General features: G+C 37.7%; 1 protein-coding gene across 2 annotated transcripts in view; it reads left to right on the forward strand.

Moving 5' to 3' along the window:
- The first annotated feature begins 1,304 nt into the window (after positions 1-1,304).
- ap3s1 (adaptor related protein complex 3 subunit sigma 1) overlaps positions 1,305-25,584 on the forward strand; it is a 65,589-nt gene continuing 41,309 nt past the window's right edge. Inside the window, exons 1-2 of one of the 2 annotated variants that reach the window (XM_039758958.1) lie at positions 1,305-1,532; positions 23,235-23,326. In XM_039758958.1, the coding sequence (XP_039614892.1) occupies positions 1,464-1,532; positions 23,235-23,326 (161 nt within the window). In that variant the 5' untranslated portion in view covers positions 1,305-1,463. The remainder of the gene's footprint in view (positions 1,533-23,234; positions 23,327-25,584) is intronic. The other variant, XM_039758959.1, reaches the window with a different exon arrangement.

A 25,584-nucleotide genomic window follows, 5' to 3' on the forward strand; every position in this document is an offset into this window, starting at 1 on the left:
TCTGCAATAAGATGCTGCAGATGTTCTATCAGACAGTTGTGGCGAGTGCCCTCTTCTACGTGGTGCTGTGCTGGGGAGGCAACATAAAGAAGAGGGACACCTCACGCCTTGACAAACTGGTGAGGAAGGCAGGCTCTATTCTAGGCATGGAGCTGGACAGTTTGACATCTGTGGCAGAGCAACGGGTGCTGACCAGGCAACTGTCAATCATGGAGAATCCATTGCATCCACTGAAGAGTATCATCTCCAGACAGAGGAGCAGGTTCAGCAACAGACTGCTGTCACTGTCCTGCTCCACTGACAGACTGAGGCGATCGTTCCTCCCTCACACTATGCAACTCTTCAATTCCACCCCATTGGGGGTGGTAAACATTAACACTATACAAGATTATAGACTGTTATACCTGCCTCGCACTCTCCACCTTGCATTTTTTAACTTGCACTGCGCTTTTATTGTTTTTTAATTAATATTGTTATTATCAATATGCTGCTGCTGGAGTATGTGAATTTCCCCTAGGGGATTAATAATATATCTATCTTTCTTTCTTATCCAGGGTGGGTGAGGAGGCAGCTGCAACAAGCAATGGACACTGGTATGAACAACAACCTGGACAGGGGTCCACCCCTGGGCTCCTTACTAAGAGGCAGCAGCACTACCACTGTGTCACTGTGCACTTAATTCTTTATTAAAATTAATATTAACAGTGGCCTTAAATATTGAAGAAATATACCCTTTATTGAGACATATTTTAGCAACTTTTTTTCGCATGGGGCAGACCAAAAACTGCCATCCCCTATACTCTGCAAATGCATATAGTCATATATTTAAATATATTTATATTGGGATATATTCTATGGCAAAAATTCTACCATATATTCATAGCAATAATGTGTTCCTTATTTACTGAGTTCCATTAACTCGGCTCATGACCTAGTCTGACTTCCTCCTATCACAGAATACAGTATATTCTTCAAATTTTAAACTACAGTTTAAAAATATTGCGATAATTCATTTCAGTTTGTTAGAATTTGATAGGAATTTGTTTTTTATGAATCTATTTTCTTAGAAGTCTTAAGCCAAATATATATATATATATATATATATATATATATATATATATATATATATATATATATATATATATAAGTAAGTGTGTGTGTGTGTGTGTGTGTGTGTGTGTATATCCTTACCGTTTTAGTTAAAGGCCAGCCAAACGAAGCCCCAACTCCGAAGCGCATGAGCGCAATTGCACTTTTTGTCCCAGTGCAGTAGCCGTACCTCGGAAAATGAGAGTCTTGACGTGGAGAATTTCCGCCTTGTGACTGCAGGCGAGAGAATCCCAGCTGATTTTCCAATGGTGATCGATCAGTAAGAAGGAAGATAAAGAAAAAGTAAATTGTGAGTGCCAGTCAAACACAGACAGAGCCTAGCAGTAAGCCGTCTGTTGTTTAGTTGCAGCACCATGATTAAAGCTATCCTCATCTTCAATAATCACGGCAAACCCCGGCTCTCCAAATTTTACGAACACTATGTGAGTATGAAGGATTATGCTTGGAACTAACCGATGGGTTGTAAAGAAAAATGAGAAAACGGTTTCATTTTGAAAATCAAGAGCTGTCATGCTGTTTACATTTAACTGCCTCGTTGGCAGAAGTGTCTGTGCCTTTCCTACATGTGCGTACATGTAGCACAGTTCTCCAGCTAACAGCTGTAACTTAACTTCCTTTAAGCAAGTTTGTTATTTTCATAAAGAAAAAGTAAAAAAAAGGGAAGTAGTTTCTCTTATTACCAATAAGGACTTGATTTAAACGCTCTTATTTTGTCTTTGTATTCAGCTTTATATATAGCTCCTTTCAAGTGACTAGTGAGAGTGCGTTTTGCCAATAACAGTATATTTTGGTTACTTTAATCTGTTCCAATTTAGAAAAAAAAAACTATAATTTCTGCTGAACTTAGGTCGTTTTATTATTAGTTAATTTATAGTTCTGCTTATCTATAAAGAAGAGCAGATGACTAGACTCCTCGGTGACTAACTGTTCTAACACATTTCTTGTGATAGAGTGAATGTGACAGTATCCCCTCAATGGCATTTCTGTTTCTCCAGTCATGAGACACGGGTCATGAACGTAAGTCAGATGTTGGCAATCTGCAAAAGTTGTAAGCAGATCATGTGACACCCCTTCGTATACTTTGCGTCCTTATAGCCTCATTTTAACCAGTAGTGAATCACATTGAGCTGCAGATAATACAAATATATACAGATAATTGCTCCTAGTGAGATGTCAGCCTTTGCCGGTGCAGTCATACAGGCACACTGGCTCATAGCTTTTATTAAACTATATGCCAAAGGTTTCCCAAGCCAACCCAAACAAATATGTGCTGTATATGGAAAGTTCATGCACTGACCATTTCTGTCAAGTCATGAACTGATATTTTAGGTAGTATTCTGTGGCTTTGCTATCATGGTGAGATGCCAGTGCCTTGCAGCCTAATGTTCTGTGGTCTTGCCCATTTTTGTTAAGAAATTACTTTCACCTGTTTAGATTATGTTTTTGTGTTTTGGTCAGATTTGCTGAATGTAAAGGGGCTGTCAGATTTCTCAAGTATCTCTAAATCTCGAGATATGCTGTATACTCTGAAAATGCTTAATTGAACTTTACAACACTGTTGCTCCTTAGTTGTCTCAGATATGCAAGGCATTTGAAAATTAACCATTTAGCTCTGCACTAGTTGAACACACTTAGTCCATTTTCTATTGTGAGGTGAGCACTAGGGAGGATGCAACTCTGAAAATATTGCTAGTCTGTTGCAGAGCACATTGATTGGACCACTATAGAGTTTTCAGTCATTGTGAGTTTTAAGCCTTTGGTATCCAAGAGGAAAAAATCCATGTGGATTCAGTGAGAAAGTGCAGTTTCCATAGTCAGTTAATGTATTGCAATTCCCATTAAGTTTTTCAGGACCTGTAAAGCTGTAGTATTAACCACTGAATGGTAGCATTTGCATTTGTAGATTATGTGGGTTTTTTATTGGTTTTTGCCAATTGCTTTCAGAACTAAGTAGGTTTAACATATATTTGAAGCAGCAGAAGTAAAGCAGAATTGTTCTGTAGTAGTAATAGTAGTATGCTTGTTCAGGTTAAACAACATGCAAACACATCCTCATGCGTTACTAGAGAAGCCAACTAAACTTACAGTGAGCATATATTATTTATACTGGATTGATTGCCACAGTATGTGGAGATTAGGTTACTTGTTCACCTTTGTTTTCCTTTGTTTTTTATCTCTCTCTGCATTTTTTCATGTGTTAGTTTTGTTATAAAAGTTGCTAAATAGTTGATTGCATAATAAAAAATAGAAAACCAAGATAAAAATCAAAAGATTCATATACCAAAGAGCTGAAAAATGTACATGGTTTGGGAGAGTTTGGTCACTTGGCAGTATGTCAGGCTGCAGAAACTTGTGTCAGATGTTGAGAATGATATTTCAACAACTGTGTTTAAAATGCTGGTTCTAAAATTTGGGTTTCCATTCTATCCATTGGCTTTTATTTCTAATACACATAAAAAATGAATCTGTTTAATAGAAAATTGAAAAAAAGACAAACATCTATTAAAATTGTGTCCATATTTTAGGTCAATCTGAATACAGAATTTTCCATGCAGTTAAAAAATAAACAAGTAAATAAATCCTTGTAGTCTCAATGATCTTTTAAGACTAAATGTTAGAATCACATGCACAATATAACACTGTAAATGTTTTAAAACCCAGTTTACCTAATTAAGGGTTGGTTGTAGGTGGTTGGCAGTGAAAGACAATCCCAGCAACACTTGATGCAAGGCAGGGAACAAGTGCCAGTCCGTTACAGGTTTCACTCATGTATACACCACATTTGCTTAGGACCCAGAGGCTCATGTGTGTACGTATAAAAATGTTGTGTATGCCCATTTCCACGTACACTTTGAGATGTATAAAAACTAAACTTGACGTAAAGCCATGCACATTTTCACTGCAGCCAAACACCATACATATGCAAGTTTCAGCTTGATTTTGCAAACAGATGGCACCCAGCGTCAAAGCAGCACTACTGTTTCTGTGTGGTGTCCCTTTCTTTTATAGATTCACATTCATGACATGGGATTTATCATTAATTGCATATTGTTTACAAATTTAATTCACTTGATTGTAATCATTCGGTAACAATATAATGGTGTACGGCAGGCATGTCAAACTCACTACCATTGGTGGGCCGATTCGACTGCCATACGTGTGTCAGCGGGCCGCACTGTAACAAATACTATTATACAAAGTTACTGTAGTTTTCTTTCCAATACTGAAAACGTTAAAAATGTAACACTTAAAGGTTAAAGAAAACAAATTTATTTTCATACACTCTCCGTACAACAGCGTACAATTAGAGTCTTAGACTCTTAGCTAAGTCCTTATATTATTATATTATATTCATTGCTTATATAAGAGTGTTATAGTGTGAGATCTATTTCTTTTGTCCCAACATTTGGCATCTCTTGTTAGTAACCAGTTCGTCAATATCAGGCTTAAAATCTTGTGCAGCTGCAACTTTTATGAAGGATGAAAGGTGCTCGACAGTAAGTCTTGAGCGATGTGGGGTTTTGGTAGCTTTCATTAATGAAAACAGTTGCTCACAAAGGTAAGTGCTTCTGAACATAGACAGTACTCTCGATGCCAGCTTACGGATCTGCACATACGTGGGTGGCAGGTAAGCATACAAGCCTGGCACACCAACTTCATTGTATTTTGCCTTCAGAATAGAATCTGACTGCAGTTCAGTCAATTCCATTTGGATATTCTCGGGCACATTCTCAACGTTGTAAGAGAACAGCGCAAAGTCCTGTTTGTGTTAACTGAAATCACGAAAACGCTCACTGAATTCAATGCTCAGTAATTCAAGTTGGAAAACAAATCCTCCAAAAATCATATTATATTTTACTTAGTTTACTTCAAAGTTTATATCGTAAAATAAGCCGATATGCAAAAAGCCACCTGACCTACACTAATTTTACAAACTCAAAATCACAAAAATATGTTAATAAACAACTCAAAAACTTCTCGCATCCACTTCAGATCTTCAGCTGTAGTCTGCACTTACTGTTCGTTACAATACTAACACAAAATGACATAAAGCTAGAGCAAAAAAATGTTAAAATATGCGGGCTATTACTACTCGCGATGGTCAGTTCTGCCCAGTGGCCAGTCTCAGCAGCCCAGCCAGTAGTGTAGCCTAGCAGGGGCAGCTCTAGGCTCGTGGCGGCCCTGGGCAGAGAAAGAATCGGTGGCCCCTTCACCCACCAATGTCAATATGGTATCTTATGCACGGCAGATGGCCACGTCCGTTGCGGACACTGCATTGCCGCCTCGTGCTCATGACATGCATACTGCATATAGCTTACTGCTCCAACTCTAGCGACATTAGTAAATACAGCGTACTAATTAACAAGAAACACTATGTTTTTCAGCTTCATTGCTGTCAGCTATATCGTTATTTTCTCTTTCTGTTTTATATTCAATATATATTGGCGTGGTGGCCCTGTGCAGGTGCGCAGTTTGCACATGCCTAAGGCCGCCCCTGCTGCAACCTAGCACTTCAGTTGTGACGTTGCGGCTCAATAACTTTGGTCAGGGTTCGTGGCTATACTAGCAGATGACGTTTCCGGTACAGTAATGCCATGGGAAAACACGGCAGAAGTAAGAAAAGTCAATAAGTAACGCCGAAGATGCAGAATAATTCAATCACAAATAATAGTAATCATTTTATACAAGTTCAGTGCTAACTAGGATCTGTCATGCGGGCTGCACAGATTTCTGTTGCGGGCCGCGTGTTTGACATGCCTGGTGTACTGACTGTTCAAACTACCATAGCTGCTTAAATGGAAGAATTAGAAGAGAGTGCATATTTGTAAATGATGATGACTGGCTTCTAAGTTGATTTTGATTTCCAAGAGCTATGCTGTTGGAGATGTGTGCTGAATTGGCACTGGCTTTACATAGACAGACTTTGAGGAATTGTGCTGTACCTTCTCCTTTGCAAGTTCTGTCCACCATTGGGTTTTTAGTCACAGGAGCTTTTCATTGTGAACTTCTTGACCAAATAAGTATTTCTTAGGATTCACCGAGTTGCGCTATGCCAGCTGTACAGGATAGTGTTATGCCCTTGTCATCCAGATATGTAAGATTTCCTTACACTGTGGTTGAACTGGGAAATATTAAAACGCAATTCACAGCAACGTCTAGTATTCCAAATGGACCAGTTAGCTGCATACACATTGCTATTGCAATGGTGCTGGACAAGCTACATCAGCCAGAGATGAATCACCAAAAAATGAGCTGCCATTACATCATTCATAGCAGGAAAACCTATATAAACGGCAACTCTGCACAGTCACACAGGTGCTTTTTCCACCTAGTATGGCAAAAGACAAGCGGTCCTTTTAAGGATACTGAGTCAACCCAAGGATCCATGTAAAGAGCAGAGAATCTTTGGTGCTCAGCGCCAATGCTACACCATAAAGGTGCCTTAAGAGAATGAATTTGCTTATGTAAATAGAAAGCATTTCCACTCTATTAATGTTCTGTTCTACAGTGCACAGAAAGAATATTGCATTGTGCAAGCATGTAGTGTGCTGCGTAATGTGGCACACAATCATGGCTTGCCCATACCTGAAGAGATGCGGCATGATGAACCTGACCCAAACCCACCAAATAATCAGCCAAATCGGACAACTTCATTTGAATACAATTAGCAGAATGTAAAACAATCAGTTCTAGCATTTTTTAACCAATTCACTTAATTTGTGGTCAGTATCACATAGTACAGCATTTATATTCCTTAGTTCATTGACCACATGTCTTGCAGTATCCTCTATTGCATTTTGTGACTCCAGAACAGCGTTCATCAGCACACAGCCAGATGGTCTCCCAGTGGTTTCTGAGGCAGTGGTGCGTGTGCTGCCAGCTTCCGAAGATGTGCTAGGCACAATAGCACCATCACCACCTGGAGTCCTGTCCTTGGCATGGGGTTCAGCTTCTTTAATATTGTCTGAAACAGAATAAACAGACGTTTGGCTGTGACTCGCCTTTTCACATCAACTTTGATATCTGACCACTTCTTTATTTTGGGCACCGTGTGACTTTCTGAACTTGAACTTAGGAGTGTCTCTGCCATGCTGTTTCACTCTATCAGTTTCTTTTTTTTTGCTTATAAGACTGCTTAAGCCAGCGAATAGTACATTTTTCCTTGCCTCCACTTCACATTAACTGAAATTCTTCTTTTCTCCATGTGCTTTTGCCATTGTCTTTTAACAAAACACTGAATGGAGGGGGCTATTTATATTGATTTGCATATTCAAATATGTAAAACATTGGGAGGAGTTGGGGTGGGGCTGGAGACACATGAATGTTTGTTAAAATGTATGTTGATTGGGATTTATAAAGGGAAAATGTGTGGAACTTTGCTTATGCACAGTTTTATGCTTCTGAATTTTTTTGTGCATATGCATATTTTCAGTTTTGTCCATGAGCAATGTCTGGGCAGCAGTACTACCCCCTGTGTCTCCGTGCTGCTCATGTGCAAAATATGTACAGTTAAATTACTGAATAGAATCTTAGATTTAATGCATTACTTTACTGGGACATACTTTAAGGTAGTGGTGCAGCCATCATTATTACATCTGTGCAGTGCTTTACTGTTTAAAAGTGTGTTCTCATAGTGTCCACAGCCCAAAGACATGTTACTATAGCTGGTCAACTACTGTCTGTAGAAATTTTAGTTAATATGTACAGTAATAGTGGCCATGTTATTGCTCACATTTTACCTGACTGATGTTCCTTTAATAACTGCTTAACTGCCCACTACCAATTACTGCTGAATTGAGCTTTCACTGTCCTTGACTTTGAAAGGTTAAGAAAGTTATGGCTATATATTTCAACATTTTAGATGTTTCATTACTGTTAGTGTTTTTTTTTTGTTGAATAATCAATAAATTGTAATGGAGCAGGGAAAATAATCTATTATTAGCATATTAGAAATATTTAAACTAAAACATGTATGTAATCTTTGGTCTGTCCAAGGTTACAGTTTTAATGCTACAGGACTGTTTTTTTTTTATTTAAATCTTCTACAACAGAAATTATATTTTGATCCGGAATTCAATTACTCTCCTGATTAAAGTGTTCTTCCAAGTACAGTAATGACCTTTTCAGGCAGATGGGAACGTATTTCCTCTTTTTTATTAGATTAGTTTATTCTTCCATATATTTTCATCATTTATCAAGTAAGCAATTGACAATTTTTCAGTTCTTTCTCCTGCTACTGGCATGATTATTTGAGAAGGAGTTATAAATTACAAATTCCACATAAATGGAGTAAACTATTTTTGAATTCTGGAAGTTTTTGTCGCATATATAAATGAAACCATTATATGCATATCAATCTAAATTTAAAAAATGATGTTGCTCAAGAATTATTTCCCAATTTGGGAACGCAGCGTTTCTAGTGCTGATTTTTACTTTATCCATCATACTCCCAGAGTTGGATATAACATTTAAGGGTTTACCATGAGCTTTGTTTGCATCACACCCAAAACTATAATTAGTTTTATTCAATGCAATTCCAGGGCTTAGTATATTTTATAACTGCTTAATCAGAGCTGTATTTCCTTTGTCTGTTTGCATCCAAAACTGGTCTTTCAATTGTTGCTCTCCACTCATAGCTACGTATTCAATGTGGCTGTATATTAAGCGATGGGTTTATTTTGAAAGAGTACACTCAGAATAGGTTGTATATTTATTGTAGCATTTTACAGGTAGAAGTCAATGAATTTAGATAAAAGACTAAAAATAACTATGTTATCATTCTTAAGTTTCAGAATTGTTAAATCAGAATGTTACAGTATTTATTCTAGATATGTAAGCAATTTGTATCTAAAAGAAAAAAATGACAGTGGCACAAAACAAGATCTTTATTTGAGTCTATTTATCTGCATATATACATCAACAAAACCTGTCAGGGATCAATTTAAGAAAAAAAAAATCAATATAAAATCAACCTTATCAACTCATCACTATTTGCATGACATTTACTTGAGTTGTCCTGAGTACACAGATCAACAATTTGTGTGTGAATGTGCCCAGCAGTGATTGACACTTTGAGGTTAGTTAGTTCTTGCCTTGCTTCTGGTGATGCCAGGATTGGCCCTGGGATCCAATGGTTCTGAATTTGGATTAGGCTGGTTCAGCAGACAGATGAATGGAAGCAAATAGTAGATTAAGTTAGATAAACTTTATTAATCCTAAGGGGAAATTTTGATGCATACTGCAGCAAAAACATTCTATACAAGGATACAGATTCACAATACAAATACAAATAATACAGCCAATCATTCTATCAATCAATAAATAAAAAAATAAATATATATTGAATGTATATTGTACGGAAATTTCAAAAGGAATTTAAAGAGAACATCAAGAGGAAGCATTAAATTGCCTGACTACAGTGGGCAGAAAAGATCCCCAGAGGCACGTTTTAGCACACCATGGTGGAATGAGCCTGTGGGTAAAAGAGCTCCAAGAGTGTACCTCCTGCAGCGGATTTTTCATGATGACATCCAAGTTTGCCACTATCCTGTTTTTCACAACAGCTTCCAGTGTGCCCAGGGTTAGCAGGCATTCGTGGGAAGTTTGTTCTGACTTTGTGCATCTTTTGAGCTCAGTTTGCTTCCCCAGGAGACTGCAGCCTAGAGCAACACACTGGCTACTATGGACTGATAGAACATCTCCAGCAGCCTACATCAAAAGACCTGAGTCTCCTTAGGTAGTACAGTCTGCTCTGGCCCTTCTTTACAGCACCACTGTGTTGTAAGACTAGTCCATTATTGTTTTCTTGTTTTTTATGTGAACCTCCAGGTACTTGTGATGGCGACTGATCTCAGAGGCTCCGTGCCACACCAGAAGTCCACCACCAGCTCTTTTATCTTGCTAATGTTGAGTTGTAGTTGGTTCTTCCTGCATCACAAGGTGAAGCAAACCACAGTGGCACAGTATCTGGTTTCTGTTTTATTTAGTAATTACTAGGGGACTTCGCCCACCCCCGTGTTTGGTTTACCGAATATACAATACAATATAATTTATTTTTTGTATAGCCCAAAATCACACAAGAAGTGCCGCAATGGGCTTTAACAGGCCCTGCCATCTTAAGAAGACCAGAAAAAACTCCCACAAAAAAAACCCTTGTAGGGAAAAAATTGAAGAAACCTCGGGAAAGGCAGTTAAAAGAGAGACCTTTTCCAGGTAGGTTGGGCGTGCAGTGGGTGTCAAAAAGAAGGGGGTCAATACAATGCAGTACAATACATAGAACAGAATAAATCCTCAATACATTATGAAACTAAAAATTCTAGAAGTACGGAGTAGAATTTCACATTAGATGATATCACATAATATGATTTGGATTTGTTGTAAATCCTGGAGATCTCATTCATTAGGCTTCCTCCCCCATTTTGCCATTCCAAATCTGATATAGCACTAATCCGATGAAAGGACCCTCTTTCCCACGATTCCTGCGATCCTCCATCAGGGATGACTTTACCTTAGGCAGGCAATATACAATTTAAAGAGATTGTTATTTTCACTTTTACTTTAAAAACTTTTGTAAAAACAATACTTGTCCTTTATTTCCAGCCCCATGCGTGGTTACGTATAACGCTGCTCGTGTTGTGAAGGGGGGATGGGGCGGCTGAACGCACGCTAAGGATATGCCTTTGGATCGTTTGCTGTCTTTTTGCTGCTTGCGAGCTGCCTCTTCTGCTTGTTGCATGTCATTGTTTTAAGAGCTAGGAGCACATGATGCTTATTTGCCAAATGCAATCCAACAACTGCTAGGTTAGATGTCTGTGGACTTGTTTTAAATGATGGCTCACTGCCTGGTCTTGCGTGACGTCGTAAAAACAATACTTGTCTTTATTTCCGGCCCCGGGCATGGTTAAATTCTTTCTTGCAGGACATATAACGCTGCTCGCGTTGTGAGGAAGTGGGGGCTGCTGTTGCACTGCCCTTCGATCTTTTTAAAGCCTGTACAGCCACTGTCCTTTTTGCTGCTTTGTGTCTCTGCTGCTCGCGTTGTGATCGCTTCTCTGTGATCATAAATATACACCTGACCGAATTGTGTTTTCTTTGAAATTAAACTTGTCATTTCTTTTAACTTTTGCGGGTCCATAGATTCTCACAGCGTATGTTCCATTATTGTGTAAATCTGCGTTTTGTGAATTGAATGATGCAAATGCAAAACGACTTTGTTTTCTGCTCTTTTCCTTTTATTTCTGACCTTGCTTTGTCCTGCTATTTTTTTAGTTACACCTGGTCCTGATGATTAATTTCCTTTTTTTTTTGCGCTAATGCGTATTCTTAGTAATGTTATTACATAGCCTTCATCTGTTAACAGTAAAGATTTTTTCTTCAGGTATCTTTCTTTATCTGTTAGCATAGCTTGTGATTTTGATCCAGTTTTCCAGAATCAACCAGTAAATGAACCTGAAGTCCATAAAAAATGCATATGGTTGCTAAATAAGTAGTGCTTAGAAATATGCAGAGTACAGTAGATGCAGCATATAGTATATAGGAGGATTTTTGATACCTATTTTAAGCTTTCCTTTGTTGCTTCCTGCAAAAACATTACTGTCAATAGGTATTTTGTAATGTGTAGACTTTTAGTTCAATATCCTTTTTGTAAGTAAATTATGCAAATCTCTGTTCTCTTGTAGGGATTTATTTTTATTTTTCTCTTATGTCCGACCCCAACACTACTGGCTGTCAACAACTCTGAACTGGATTAATTGAGTTTGAGAATATAATATTATGATGTCAATGTATTTTTCCATTTGAAGTAATCTCTAAATAAGCACTGGTGCCCCATGGATTCTGTTGCCTCGATTTGCATCCTGCATCCTCTTGTTTTTCTTGTGTAGTTTGTTCATTTTCCCTTTGTTTGTGTGGGTTTTCCTCAGAGTTCTCCTTTTTTTCCTCCCATATCCCCTAAGATGTACATGTTAGGTTAATTTGTGATTCCAACTGGACCCAGTGTGAATGTATGTGTGTGCTTGAATGGGCCTTACAGTGCACTGGGGCTATGTCCATTGTTGCTTCTTGCTTTGCTTTTAGCTCATTAACAGTATTTGGTGTTGTAGCACCAACTTTATACAAACCTGTAACCACTTAAGATTAAAGTATTTTGTGGCCGTAGCTACTCTCTTCCTAAAAATGTAACAGTTTATTCACTTCATTTTAGCCTAAAATGAGAAGCAATGTCAGAAGATTGTATTATAAAAATCCAAAATTTCTGAAGACTGTATAATGCAGAAAACTTTCTGATACCAATAATAAAAAAAATCAACTAGGAACATTCTGAGCTGCACACCTTTATTCAAGGGACAAGTGGTTTCTGTATGTGACAGCTGTGTCCAGCAGTGCTAAAAAAATTACATATAACTACTACAATAATTTATGTAAGATAAAATCCTTGTAAGCAATATGTTTATAGGTTAATAAGCTGATCACTGTTACATGTACAGAGTACAGTGAACTTCTTACTTTCATATTCAATGTTGCCATTGTGCCACACTGTGATTAGTATGTTTTTCTCTTTATTATTTTAAATAAACCATCCTTCCTCAAAACTTCTGTTGAAAGAAGATCTAATAACAAGTTTATCATTCTCATCTCGCAGCATTACAACAAGCAAACCAATTTCTGACTGTACTCATTGATGAAGAGGTACTATCATATTCAAAAGATTTACAGCTTTGTATTTAAATCTACTAAGTGGCTGACCGCCATTTTCTTTTTAATTACAACAGCTTTCTTATTTAAGAACCATCTCATTTTTGTTGCTTTATAAACTCAGTACTGTTCAGGGTGGGGTTCAGTTCAGGAATGAACTCGACAATTCCAATTCAGTGAAGGGAATGGAATTGGAATGCCACTCCAACTACAGGAAACTGAATTGGAATTGAATTGGTGTTTCAGGAAGTGAAATTTAATTCAGTGAAATTCTGCCAAATTCCATTTATTGCTGTTTGTAAACATTTATTTGGAATTACAGGGACATACATGTGAACTTTATTTATTGTGCCTTACAAATACTAAGTAATGTATGAATAATAGTTGATGAAATACTGTATAAGTAAGTAAAACTGAGAACTGTGCATTAACAACTGATTAATGATGAGATAAACTGGCCACAAGTATCAGAATATACAGTACTATTAATACCAGGGTATGATTACCAGTTCAATGTGATAAATGCTATCACTAGATATATTTCTCAAACTGCAATATAATGAGTCATATTCATTCATATATTTAATTCACATATATTTACTTTTTATTTAATTGAATAGCCATCATTTCCTGAAATTAGACATCACTAAGATTGCATCTCTCAGGCCTAACTATCTTGCCTTAAATACTGAAAACATATTCCACAAGAATAGATGAGGCAGGAATAGCTAGATACCGACATGCAATTTGAGCTGAATAGGGGAACCGGTTCTGGTTGTCCTTCCAGTATGGAAGGCAGACTCCTCAGTATGGTACGGTAGGCTTAGGTAACTTGGTACCTCCTCTGATGTTGGTAACTCTGTAGATGTGGATGGAACTTGCGTGTCCATAAATGCAAAAAGTTTTGTTCTATTTTTTGAAGGGGAAGAGCAATCCTTTGTAGTTGCTGCTTTTGGTGAAGAGAGTGAAAGGAGCTTCTTTGTTAGAATATCTTTGATTTTTTAATATCTTTCTCCACTCATGCACCAGCAAGATTTTAATGTTGAATCCAGGGTTACAGCCTCCTGAAACCACTCCATATTTTCAAACTGAGTCGGACATTTCTGCATTGAGCAATGTATGGTTGTGACCATTTTACATGGTTTCATTGTTGCTGCAGCATGGTGAAGACCCCTGACACATGGAATAACATAACTTGCAGTTAACAACTTTATCAGCCTGACATTTATCTGTTGCTTCCTCAAAAGGTTCCAGGGTTTCACAGAGTTACTTAAAAGACATAATGAAAAGGTATAGAGCACTTGTAATGTTGACACCAGATCAATATTTCAAATATTGTCTTAAGTTAAGCAAAGACAGTCACTGCTAAGGCACTTTGCTTCCACAGCATAACTGGTGCTATGTGGCACTTTTGCACTCTGTAACAATGTCGTAAAAAATGAAGTGGAGCAGTACTTCCACTGAGTTGAAACATACAAATCTTACGATAAGTAGCACAAGAGACCAAAGGAACAAATGTCTTATCAGAGTGTCCAAAGCCTTTTCACTTTTTCGGCTGTTGCTGATTACATTTGTTACTTTCACATTTTGTTATATTACAGTATGCATTTCAAGCTTTCTGTTCAGCCATTCATAAATATGAAATGAGGAATTAACAGTGTGTATTAAATTGCTGTTTGTCAACAATGCCAAAAAAACAAACTCTACAAATTCCTGTTTACCTCACCTGTTACCTAAATCATCAAAAAGTATGTGATCCATATCACTATATACAGCATACATATAATGGTGCATAGGGCAAAACATTTGTCTGTAATACAACTTGAATCTAAAGCAGAATTGTAGGTTTATTAAGCAGTAACCCGCTGCCATATGAATGGGCACTAAATCATGATATACTGTGATTATGAAATCTGTGATTCTGCAGATAAACCTGTTTGCAACTTGGTGAAATTGAAATGCACCATTTTTATGTTTAAGAACACTAGACCTACTATAGATGCTTTTCCCCTCCCCATTACCTCAGGAAGTCAATTCCTTTACGTATTACCATCGATTTTACTGCATATCGCTTGTTCTATAAAACAAAAGTGTCAGTATATTTTAAGAATGCAAGATTGACTAAAATTGCTCAGCTATCTAAAAGTTACAGAAACATTAACAACACAATTACATCAAATTTTGCTTACATATGAGATATTCTCCACAGGCCTTACAGAATTGCTCTAACATCCTCCATACTTCAAACTGATGTTTTGGCTGTGGAACAGATAAAGATGTTAACAAAATAAATTGCAGATTATTAGATGTTATTTAAGCATTTAGGAAGCATTTTCTTTTACTTTTGCTACATGTTCTGTAGGATTATCCTTTCACAACTTAAAGTGGTGTAATTCTAAATTGACCACATTGCTGTATCATTTTAGTCATTTCACATGTAATATATTCTTGAGGTCAGTAGATGGCTATGAAGTTCACAATTTATGCAGTTTTTTCATCTATATTCCATTATTTTGACAGATGATTAGACAGAAGTGGATCTTGGTAATAAAATGCAAAAAAAGACAGATTAGGAACAAACATGTGTTGATGCAGGGACTCCAAATGACCTGTTCAGTTTTTCAGAGAAAGGCTACATCAGTTTATTTCCTGCCAGCAGACCTACTGTACCCGTCACAAATGAATTTAGCATGCCAGTAGAGACGCACCTCTTGACAGGTCAGTTTTAATGAACAATGCCTGCTCAAGGCTACACCCAATATTCCAATAAATGCTCACATTAACCTGCATATTATAATGACAACTGATCACTTGCAGACTAGCTGCTGACTTTCCTGATTAAGCAGTGCAGTAGCTTCCTGCAGTTTCCACAACACCAGACAATTATATGAGCTCCCACATCGAGTGAGTATCTCTTTTGTTTATCATGCTGGGTTGTACCTCTGCTTCTAAAACTAAAAAAAAAAATCTTTACAACTAACTGGGTGGAGGGAAACTGTGGAGGTACTTGTATGGTTTACTGCCCTTGTAATTTTTCACTGTGCCACTGTCCATGCTGAGGGATTCAAAATACAGTACACAGCCCCTGTTTGTCAGCTGATGTATTAAATATGCATTAAACCATCCAGTCTTGATAAACAAATGACATTTGTAAATAAATGAAAACTGTAAACAGAGAAGGGTTTGACCCTGGAGAACTCTCGTAAATATACCAATAAGAAATGTTTACACATACATATTCTTGTCCGACATTCCTTTTGAAGGTTTCTGAGAGCAAGAAAATGATTGCAAAATGAGGTTCATCCATATTGTATGACATTTCTCCACAGTTGAGCAAAATTTCTTACATTTATTAAATGTTTTTGATTTAACTGAATGGTTGCTAAAATAATGTTTATTACATAAATTACTCCATATCCAGTAGGAAGCATTTCTAAGTGTACTGTTATGTAACTAACATGAATGAATTTATTATGACCACATTGTTACAATAGGGTCATCCGTACCAGTTTTGCTTAACTTGATAGCATATCCTTATTCCAAACTCCTTGTTTTTATAAGGGTGTATTATTGATTCAGTATTTCACGGAGGATGCCATCATCTATATACTACACAGATCCCTCTCCCACTTGGACAGAGGCAGTGGTGCTGTAAGAATTATGTTTCCGGTCTTCTCTAGCGCCTTCAGCACCATCCAACATCTGCCCTCTGCTCCTTAGGAACAAGCTGATAGAGATGGGAGTAGATTCATACCTGGTGGCATGGATCGTGGACCTCAGTATGTGCATCTCGGGAACTGCAGGTCTGACATTGTGGTCAGCAACACAGGAGCGCCGCAGGGGACTGTACTTTCTCCGGTCCTGTTCAGCCTATATACATCGGACTTCCAATACAACTCGGAATCCTGACACATGCAAAAGCTCGCTGATGACACTGCTGTCGTGGGCAGCATCAGAAGTGGGGAGGAGGAGGAGTATAGGAACCTAATCAAGGACTTTGTTAAATGGTGTGACTCAAACCACTTACACCTGAACACCAGCAAAACCAAGGAGCTGGTTGTGGATTTTAGGAGGACCAGACCCTTCATGGATCCCGTGATCATCAGAGGTGACTGTGTGCAGAGGGTGCAGACCTATACATATCTGGAAGTGCAGCTGGATGATAAATTGGACTGGACTGCCAATACTGATGCTCTGTGTAAGAAAGGACAGAGCTGACTATACTTCCTTAGAAGGCTGGCGTCCTTCAACATCTGCAATAAGATGCTGCAGATGTTTTATCAGACGGTTGTGGCGAGCGCCCTCTTCTACGTGGTGGTGTGCTGGGGAGGCAGCATAAAGAAGAGGGACGCCTCACGCCTGGACAAACTGGTGAGGAAGGCAGGCTCTATTGTAGGCACGGAGCTGGACAGTTTGACATCCGTGGCAGAGTGACGAGTACTGAGCAGGCTCCTGTCAGTCATGGAGAATCCACTGCATCCACTGAACAGTATCGTCTCCAGATAGAGGAGCAGCTTCAGCGACAGACTGCTGTCACTGTCCTGCTCCAGTAACAGACTGAGGAGATCGTTCCTCCCCCACACTATACGAATGTTCAATTCCACCCGGTGGGGTTAAATGTTAACATTATACAAAGTTATTGTCTGTTATACTTGCATTTTTATCACTCTTTAATTTAATATTGTTCCTAATCAGTATGCTGCTGCTGGAGTATGTAAATTTCCCCCAGGGATTAGTAAAGTATCTAACTGTCTATCTATCTATAGATGCACAGTAGGACTGTTATGCACCCTTCTCTCTTTTTCCACATAAAAATGACTAAATTTGTTTTTCAGAGCAGGAGTTGCATTGTTTGCATTCATGTTAATCTGCTCTATGGCTTAATGACCATTTTTTTCCAGAATTTTTTTTTTCTTTTTTATTTGACATTTTGTAGTGCTGAAGGTACTAAAGTTCCCTACCCGTTGTATTAGTCATAAAACATGAAAAAAAGTTAAAAATTGTAGTTATCTGGGGGAAGACTTACGATTATTAATTGACACATTATTATCTAAGAAGTCAACAACCTTTAAAATTGCTGATTGTGTTGCTCCAAAAAATGCCCTGCAAGGTCTTAGCCTTCTGATCGACCTGTCACCCAAAGTGCACTTGCTTAGAGGTGTTTAAATAACCTACTCAAATCTTGTGATCCACCTCACCGATTGCTTTTGATTTTTTCACAGTTTGTGCGGAATATCTATATGTTTCAGTCTTCCGAACGTCATTGAATTTTGTTTTATATTTTTTAAGTTATTAATATTTTTGTTTTCTAATGGGGTTTCCTATGTACACAACGTGAGCGTTTGAAAACTGTTTTATAACGATTTTTATTCTTTTAATAGCAAACAAGTGTGCTTAAATCTATTTTGATTTGACACATATATTCCCTAAAACATTTTTATCAGTGGGTTTTTTGTGTTTTATAAGAAATAAATACAGGGATCTTTATAACTTGAAAACGCGTTGTTAACCGGCACTTACGGTAAGGTTCTGCAGAGGATAGTGCTTCGGAAGACGGCCTAATGGCTGCTATTTACCGTTGGAGCACCCCTTAGATGCAAGTCAATCGTGAAACGTTATTTAATAAAGTTTTCTTCATTGTAACACCTTACCAATTTTCCATTTAATCAAAAATATAGTTATCAATTTAAGTATATCTGTGTTTAATTTTCCAAACATACATATCTGTATTATGTTAAGTGCTATGAAAGACACTATATACAGCTTTTATAAACTGAATGTGGATTTCCAGTGAAGAAATTATTGGGCAAAAACATCTCAGGTGTTAGTAATGTAAAGATCTTTTTTTTAATTCTTTTTTTTTCCCAAAAGTGTGTTTAATCTTTCTATTACTTTTAAGAATACTATGATGTATATACACTCACCTAAAGGATTATTAGGAACACCATAGTAATACGGTGTTTGACCCCCTTTCGCCTTCAGAACTGCCTTAATTCAACGTGGCATTGATTCAACAAGGTGCTGAAAGCATTCTTTAGAAATGTTGGCCCATATTGATAGGATAGCATCTTGCAGTTGATGGAGATTTGTGGGATGCACATCCAGGGCACGAAGCTCCCGTTCCACCACATCCCAAAGATGCTCTATTGGGTTGAGATCTGTTGACTGTGGGGGCCATTTTAGTACAGTGAACTCATTGTCATGTTCAAGAGACCAATTTGAAATGATTCGAGCTTTGTGACATGGTGCATTATCCTGCTGGAAGTAGCCATCAGAGGATGGGTACATGGTGGTCATGAAGGGATGGACATGGTCAGAAACAATGCTCAGGTAGCCCATGGCATTTAAACGATGCCCAATTGGCACTAAGGGGCCTAAAGTGTGCCAAGAAAACATCCCCCACACCAATACACCACCACCACCAGCCTGCACAGTGGTAACAAGGCATGATGGAATCATGTTCTCATTCTGTTTACGCCAAATTCTGACTCTACCATTTGAATGTCTCAACAGAATCGAGACTCGTCAGACCAGGCAACATTTTTCCAGTCTTCAACTGTCCAATTTTGGTGAGCTTGTGCAAATTGTAGCCTCTTTTTCCTATTTGTAGTGGAGATGTAGTGGACCCCGGTGGGGTCTTCTGCTGTTGTAGCCCATCCGCCTCAAGGTTGTGCGTGCTGTGGCTTCACAAATGCTTTGCTACATACCTCGGTTGTAACGAGTGGTTATTTCAGCCAAAGTTGCTCTTCTATCAGCTTGAATCAGTCGGCCCATTCTCCTTTGACCTCTAGCATCAACAAGGCATTTTAAGCCCACAGGACTGCCGCGTACTGGATGTTTTTCCCTTTTCACACCATTCTTTGTAAACCCTAGAAATGGTTGTGTGTGAAAATCCCAGTAATTGAGCAGATTGTGAAACACTCAGACTGGCAAATCTGGCACCAACAACCATGCCACGCTCAAAATTGCTTAAATCACCTTTCTTTCCCATTCTGACATTCAGTTTGGAGTTCAGGAGATTGTCTTGTCCAGTACCACACCCCTAAATGCATTGAAGCAACTGCCATGTGATTAGTTGATTAGATAATTGCATTAATGAGAAATTGAACAGGTGTTCCTAATAATCCTTTAGGTGAATGTATTTATTTATTGGTAACTTACTGATACTCTCAGACAACTGACATAACACATAATTTGCTCTCAAATCCAATTAATCCAGTTCAGGGTCAGACAGCCAAATCCTGGACAAGTGCCAGAAGCATAGGAAAGGCGCTATATAAATAAAATGCTTTATTATTATTATTTATTATTAAGGTGGCAGTCTAACGCGTGACCCACTCATTCACATACTGGGCCCAATTATGAGTCGTAAATCAACTTAACCTGCCTGTATTTTTGTAACAGGAGGACAAATTCTCTGCACTGGGAGAACCTGCAGAGTTCACATGTACAACAGTTAGGTGTGGTAATAAAACTCAGGTTGCTGGGTTGAGACCACCCAGCAAGCACCATGCTACCCAACTGATCAGCAAAAGAAGTCCATCTATTCATCCATGTATTCACTTTTAAAAGGCCTCTTAGTACAGTTCAGGAGCAAAGGTGCAGGAGCCTACCCTTACAGCATGGCAAGCAGGACCGCAACTAAACCCAAATGGGATGCCTGTCAATACCAGGATGTATTCTCACACACACACACATATTAGACAAGATCAGAGTTTCTGATTAATATAATCTACACAGCTGTGTCACATGATGACATATCATTTTGTGACTTGCTTAATCCAGACCAGGGTCTCTTATAGAGCTGGGGCCTATCTCAGCTAGCATAGGACACAAGGCAGGAACAAGCCCTGGCCAGTCCATCGCTGGGCAAACACACACACACACACAAAGCCCAGTTTAGCAACACCAGTTCACCTAACCTGCTTGTCTTTACACAGTGGGAGGAAACTCGTGCACCTGGAAGACACCCATACAGACAAGGGGAGAACATGCAAATGGCAAACCTGGTCACCTTACTGTGAGGCAGCAGTGCTACAACTGTGCCAACATGCCACCCTGTGTCACATGATGTGAAAGCAAAATTCCATAATGCTGTGAAAAATATACAAAGATATGGAGCCAATGACAACTTTATTTCTTTTGCACACCTAATACTGTAGTACTAGGGTGTTGTACTGTGTTAGCCATTATGAATGGGCTGAGAAGCCAAGCAGAATTACACCTTTTATTGGCTAACTGAGCAGATTACAATATGCAAGGGCAACTCAGGCCCCTTCTTCCAGGCAGATATTATCAATACATATCACACATGCATTATCATATCACACATACATATCTTGTAATAATATGTAGCTAAGCATAATTATGATATTACAGCAATAACAGAAACCTGATGGGATGAGCAGGACATGGAGGGGCAGACGTTTAGCAGGAAGGACAGACCGAACTGAAAAGGGGGGCCAGGGGGTGTTGCTCATTTTGTCAAACAATTTAAACTCAAGGCCTCTTCATTTGGACGATGAGCCCACCTTAGTGAGGTCGTCTGGATTTGTCTGGAAAGCATTCAAGAATGAGGCCTTATTTTAGGAATGTGCTATAGACCCCCAATGCAGTCACCAATTTAATTTACTAATATGAACTAACTAAAGTAATCAGTGGCAGTTTAATAAGCCATCAGTGAGGGGGGAACCTGTCTACAGTTTGTAATAATCAGATAGAATTGAGGGTGTGCATGTGATTGGACCACTGAGGTCAGCTGACCAGCATATCATTCAATTCTCAGTGCTTTTTGAAAAGCGAGGAGAAACCGATGTGGCAGAACATGAAAGGAATAAACTGGAGTAAGCTTTTAGGTGTGAAGACAGAGAGCAAAGAGCAGTGAGCCACTTTAAAAAGATTTACACAGGACGCAGGACAAGTTCTTCCCAAAATCTGGAATTAGAAAATAGCAGATACTTTCCTGTTTTAAAAAACAATCTTTGTGTTATATGGTCTGGGAGTGTCATCACTTCATGTGTAAATCACATCAAAAGACACGTCTCAATTTAAAATCAAGAAAAATTCAGCATTTTATCTAATGCATTATAAATTATTATTAGTTTATATGCTTTATCGAATACTTAAATTATTTTTGTCCTGCTTATTCCCTCCCACTCAGCATCAAAAGCACCAGAACTTGTTCATTCAGCAGTCACAGACAGGACAGCCAGATGACACCTGCAGTCAGAGGTGCTGTTCCAGTTTGAAGGGACCCTTAAGATGACCAGCATGTCACAGCAGTGTGGTACAAAAAGCCAAACAGACATATGAAGGACATGAAAATGTGACAGAGACAGACCTGCAAATCAAATAACTGCAAACTTTCAGGAATAAATGGTCAAAGTGGACCACTAACAGCCCATTGGAATTCTGGACCACAACAGTAGTGTTTGGTCAGTGGTCTGTGATATTCTTCTAGTGTTTCTGTCTTCTGATTATTGATTTTTCTAAAGAAAAATCACATTGACTGGGAAGGCTGTGGCCTGCTGAGTTTCTATTAAGTACTGTAACATGTAAAAGTGCTCAATTGGTATTGAGACCCTCATCATGCCTGCTACCACTCTCACAGGGGGCTTGCTTCTTGCAGTCCAATGTCAGTTGGCAACCCTGTGCAGTTCTGTCATTTAATCTACTGTCACTATGCCTTATAATAAAACAAAAAAGATTAAAATTTATGATCTACTTCTGAATAAACATGCAGCAACAATACAGGACTGAGTACAACTACACAACAGATGTAAATGACTAATGTGAGCAAAAAAAAACCCAAAAATATTCAAACTTTAAATGAACAAACATCATATAGAGTACTGTACAGGCATACAGAATACATCAAATAGAAATACTAAGAGTAGGATGAAAAAAATAAATCAAAATACATATTGCCAGTTATCAGAGCGCTTTAATCTAATGCTATACTTGGTGAATTCATCCTTAAGGTTTATTAATGGCACCAGTCCATTAATTATATTAGACATCCTTGTCCAGTATGATGGCATTGGGAGCTGCAGCCTACTGTGGGAACAATGGGCTTAAATGTATAGGAGTGTTAGGAGGGGGGCTGACAACAAACCTGTGCAGCTAAACATTTCATTAAATGTCACCATTTCAGGATACAAAATGCCCTTTTTTTTTTTTTTTTTTGCATGTTACAAAAGTTCCCAGAAAGTTACAAATTTTCCCTATGTTGAGTTGCAAAAGTTCCCTACTAAAGTTACAAATGTGCCCTTTTTAGGTTACAAAGAGGCCCTAGCATCTATCTGTCTATCTAGAATAATGAGTAAAATCATGCAGAATTGTAAGTCTTATTTTGTAAGAAGAGTTCAGACGATTTACAATAATACGTAATCATTAATATATGTATTTTTCTTCATTATTTGTCTCTTTAGAGTGAAGATACGCAACAGCAGATAATAAGAGAAACATTTCATTTAGTCTCAAAACGAGATGAGAATGTGTGCAATTTTCTAGAAGGTGGAATGTGAGTATATACGGAAAAAATAGTTATTTTTTTTACATGTAATTTACCATATTATGCTAGTATATTTTAAATTTTAGGGTTCTACAACTAGTAATCTGACTTTTATTATGCTAGAATAATTATATATTATTGGAACATTTGCTTTTTCACAATTTTTTAATATCCTTTTGTGTTATTGGATCAGGTAAGATAGGAAAAGATATATTTACAGTATAAATGCTGATAAGCACATGGTTTGGTGTATTTTCATGACAATAAGCCAATTTAATTTTTTTATTTCTATGATTGTGTGTAATTTGGTCCACAATAGGTGTACTGTTGCTTCCAGTTAATCAATTCAGACATTGATAGAAGAATGCCTCTAATCCAACCTTGGCAAATGGTTTGAAAGTGTAAAGTACAATGTGGGAAGCTTTAAGACATGAATTGCATTTGTCTAGCTACACATCTATGTGCTAATCCTTAGCATTAAAATGCTGTGATATTGGCCTAAATTATTTTGAAAGGGCTTGAAGTAAAACCATCTTTCTTACTGGCCCTCTACTAAAGGAACTATGGTAGGGTTAACTGACCTAAGTTAGCATATACCATATATCTGAAATTTTTGTTACCCCCTTGATTCTTTGAGTAGTGAGCCAATACATTAGTCCTGCAAAATATCTTTGTATACCACTTCCAGGGTTTCTGCTCATTTGAGACACAGGGAATTCCCATTTTTATATGACTCCTTGCTTGCCTTTCCTAATTGATCAGTATGACATGGGTAACTTCACCAAATGCACAGTGTGCATGAGAAAGAGCCTGAAGACACTTTAGTAGCTACGTATGTAAAATTTGTAATGTAACTGTTGCAGATCAGTCTTGCACATCAGAATCAGACATTCTAGGTCAACTCATTTCTTACCCATTCTGTTAATAATTTATACTTAAGTTTGACTTGCTGCCACATCAACCCTGTTTTGAAAGTGTCTCCTCACAAAATGTGCTGGTACAAGCTAGAATTGATTGTTCTTCATTAATTTGAATTTGTGTGTCCCCCGAAAACAAAAATTAGCCCTTAATGATTTTATTTCTTCAGATGCTGTTCACAGCTGAGGTGAGAACCTTCCTTTAAAATAAAATATTCTGTACAAGTATAGAAATGCTGCTTTGGTTCAGAATGTTTCCTGCACTTGCTGCTTATCTCTTTATAAAACATCTTTCTAAGTGACTATATTTTGGTTTTTTTTTGTTGTTGTTTATTAGATCATAGTTATAGACAATTTGTAATCGCTTTCGATTTTTTCCATTTTTAAATTTCCTGTGACTTGATGCTATTCTAATGCCTTTAAAATTATTTTAGAATGATTTCCAGTCCCATAAAAGGCATTTGACAAACGAGAGGAGACAATTCAGTCCATGAAGCCTGTTTGTTTAGCTAATAGCTAAGCTGTTCCAATATCTCATCCAGATTTCACCCACAAATATTAGAAGAAACCTCCAGTAACTGAACATAATTTACATTGGCAAAAATGTATTTTGAAGTGGGTCTGTGATGTTGTTAACCAAATTTTTTTTTTTTTTTTTTAAACTTCTTTCACAACCTTAAGAGTGAATCAGTAAAGACGTAAACAAATGATGCAAAATGTAAAATTTTTAGTAACCATATATTCTCTAATCCTATCATTAGGACATAGATGACAAAATCAAGTTTTAAGACAAATCAATGCAAGAGCATAAACATAACATTTTGTCAACTCTGTGTTAGTTTTTTTTGTGTACATCAGAGCAAGAATCATAAAATATTATTTATTATTAAAATGATTTTTCACTTCATATTCTCTTGCAAAATGATGCAGATAATGTGTTACTCCGTTTTAAAGGTTTGCTTGCACATTTGGTTAAGACCGTGTAATACTGTGACATATTGTACTTGTGTTTCTTAATGGTAGTCAGAATGAACAATAGCTTTAAAAATCTATAATATTCACAAAGCCTTGATCAAGAGCTTGTTCATGTACGTATTCGGTGTTATAGGACACAACACAACTGCCTAACAGAGTCACGCATTTAAATCCTGATTTAGTCACATATAAATGTGGAATATCCCCCATGTGTTCATATATCACATATATGTCCATTAGCTCAATTGATCATTTATGGATGATGGGTGTGCCATGAAAATGAAATAGACTGGTTTCCCTGTTCATGGCTGGTGCCTTTTCTACAACCAGAATTTTTATTAATCTGGTTCAGAAATTGACTTACAGATGCATAAA

The sequence above is a fragment of the Polypterus senegalus genome, chromosome 7 (genome assembly GCF_016835505.1).
Source record: "Polypterus senegalus isolate Bchr_013 chromosome 7, ASM1683550v1, whole genome shotgun sequence".
Taxonomy (NCBI): domain Eukaryota; kingdom Metazoa; phylum Chordata; class Cladistia; order Polypteriformes; family Polypteridae; genus Polypterus; species Polypterus senegalus.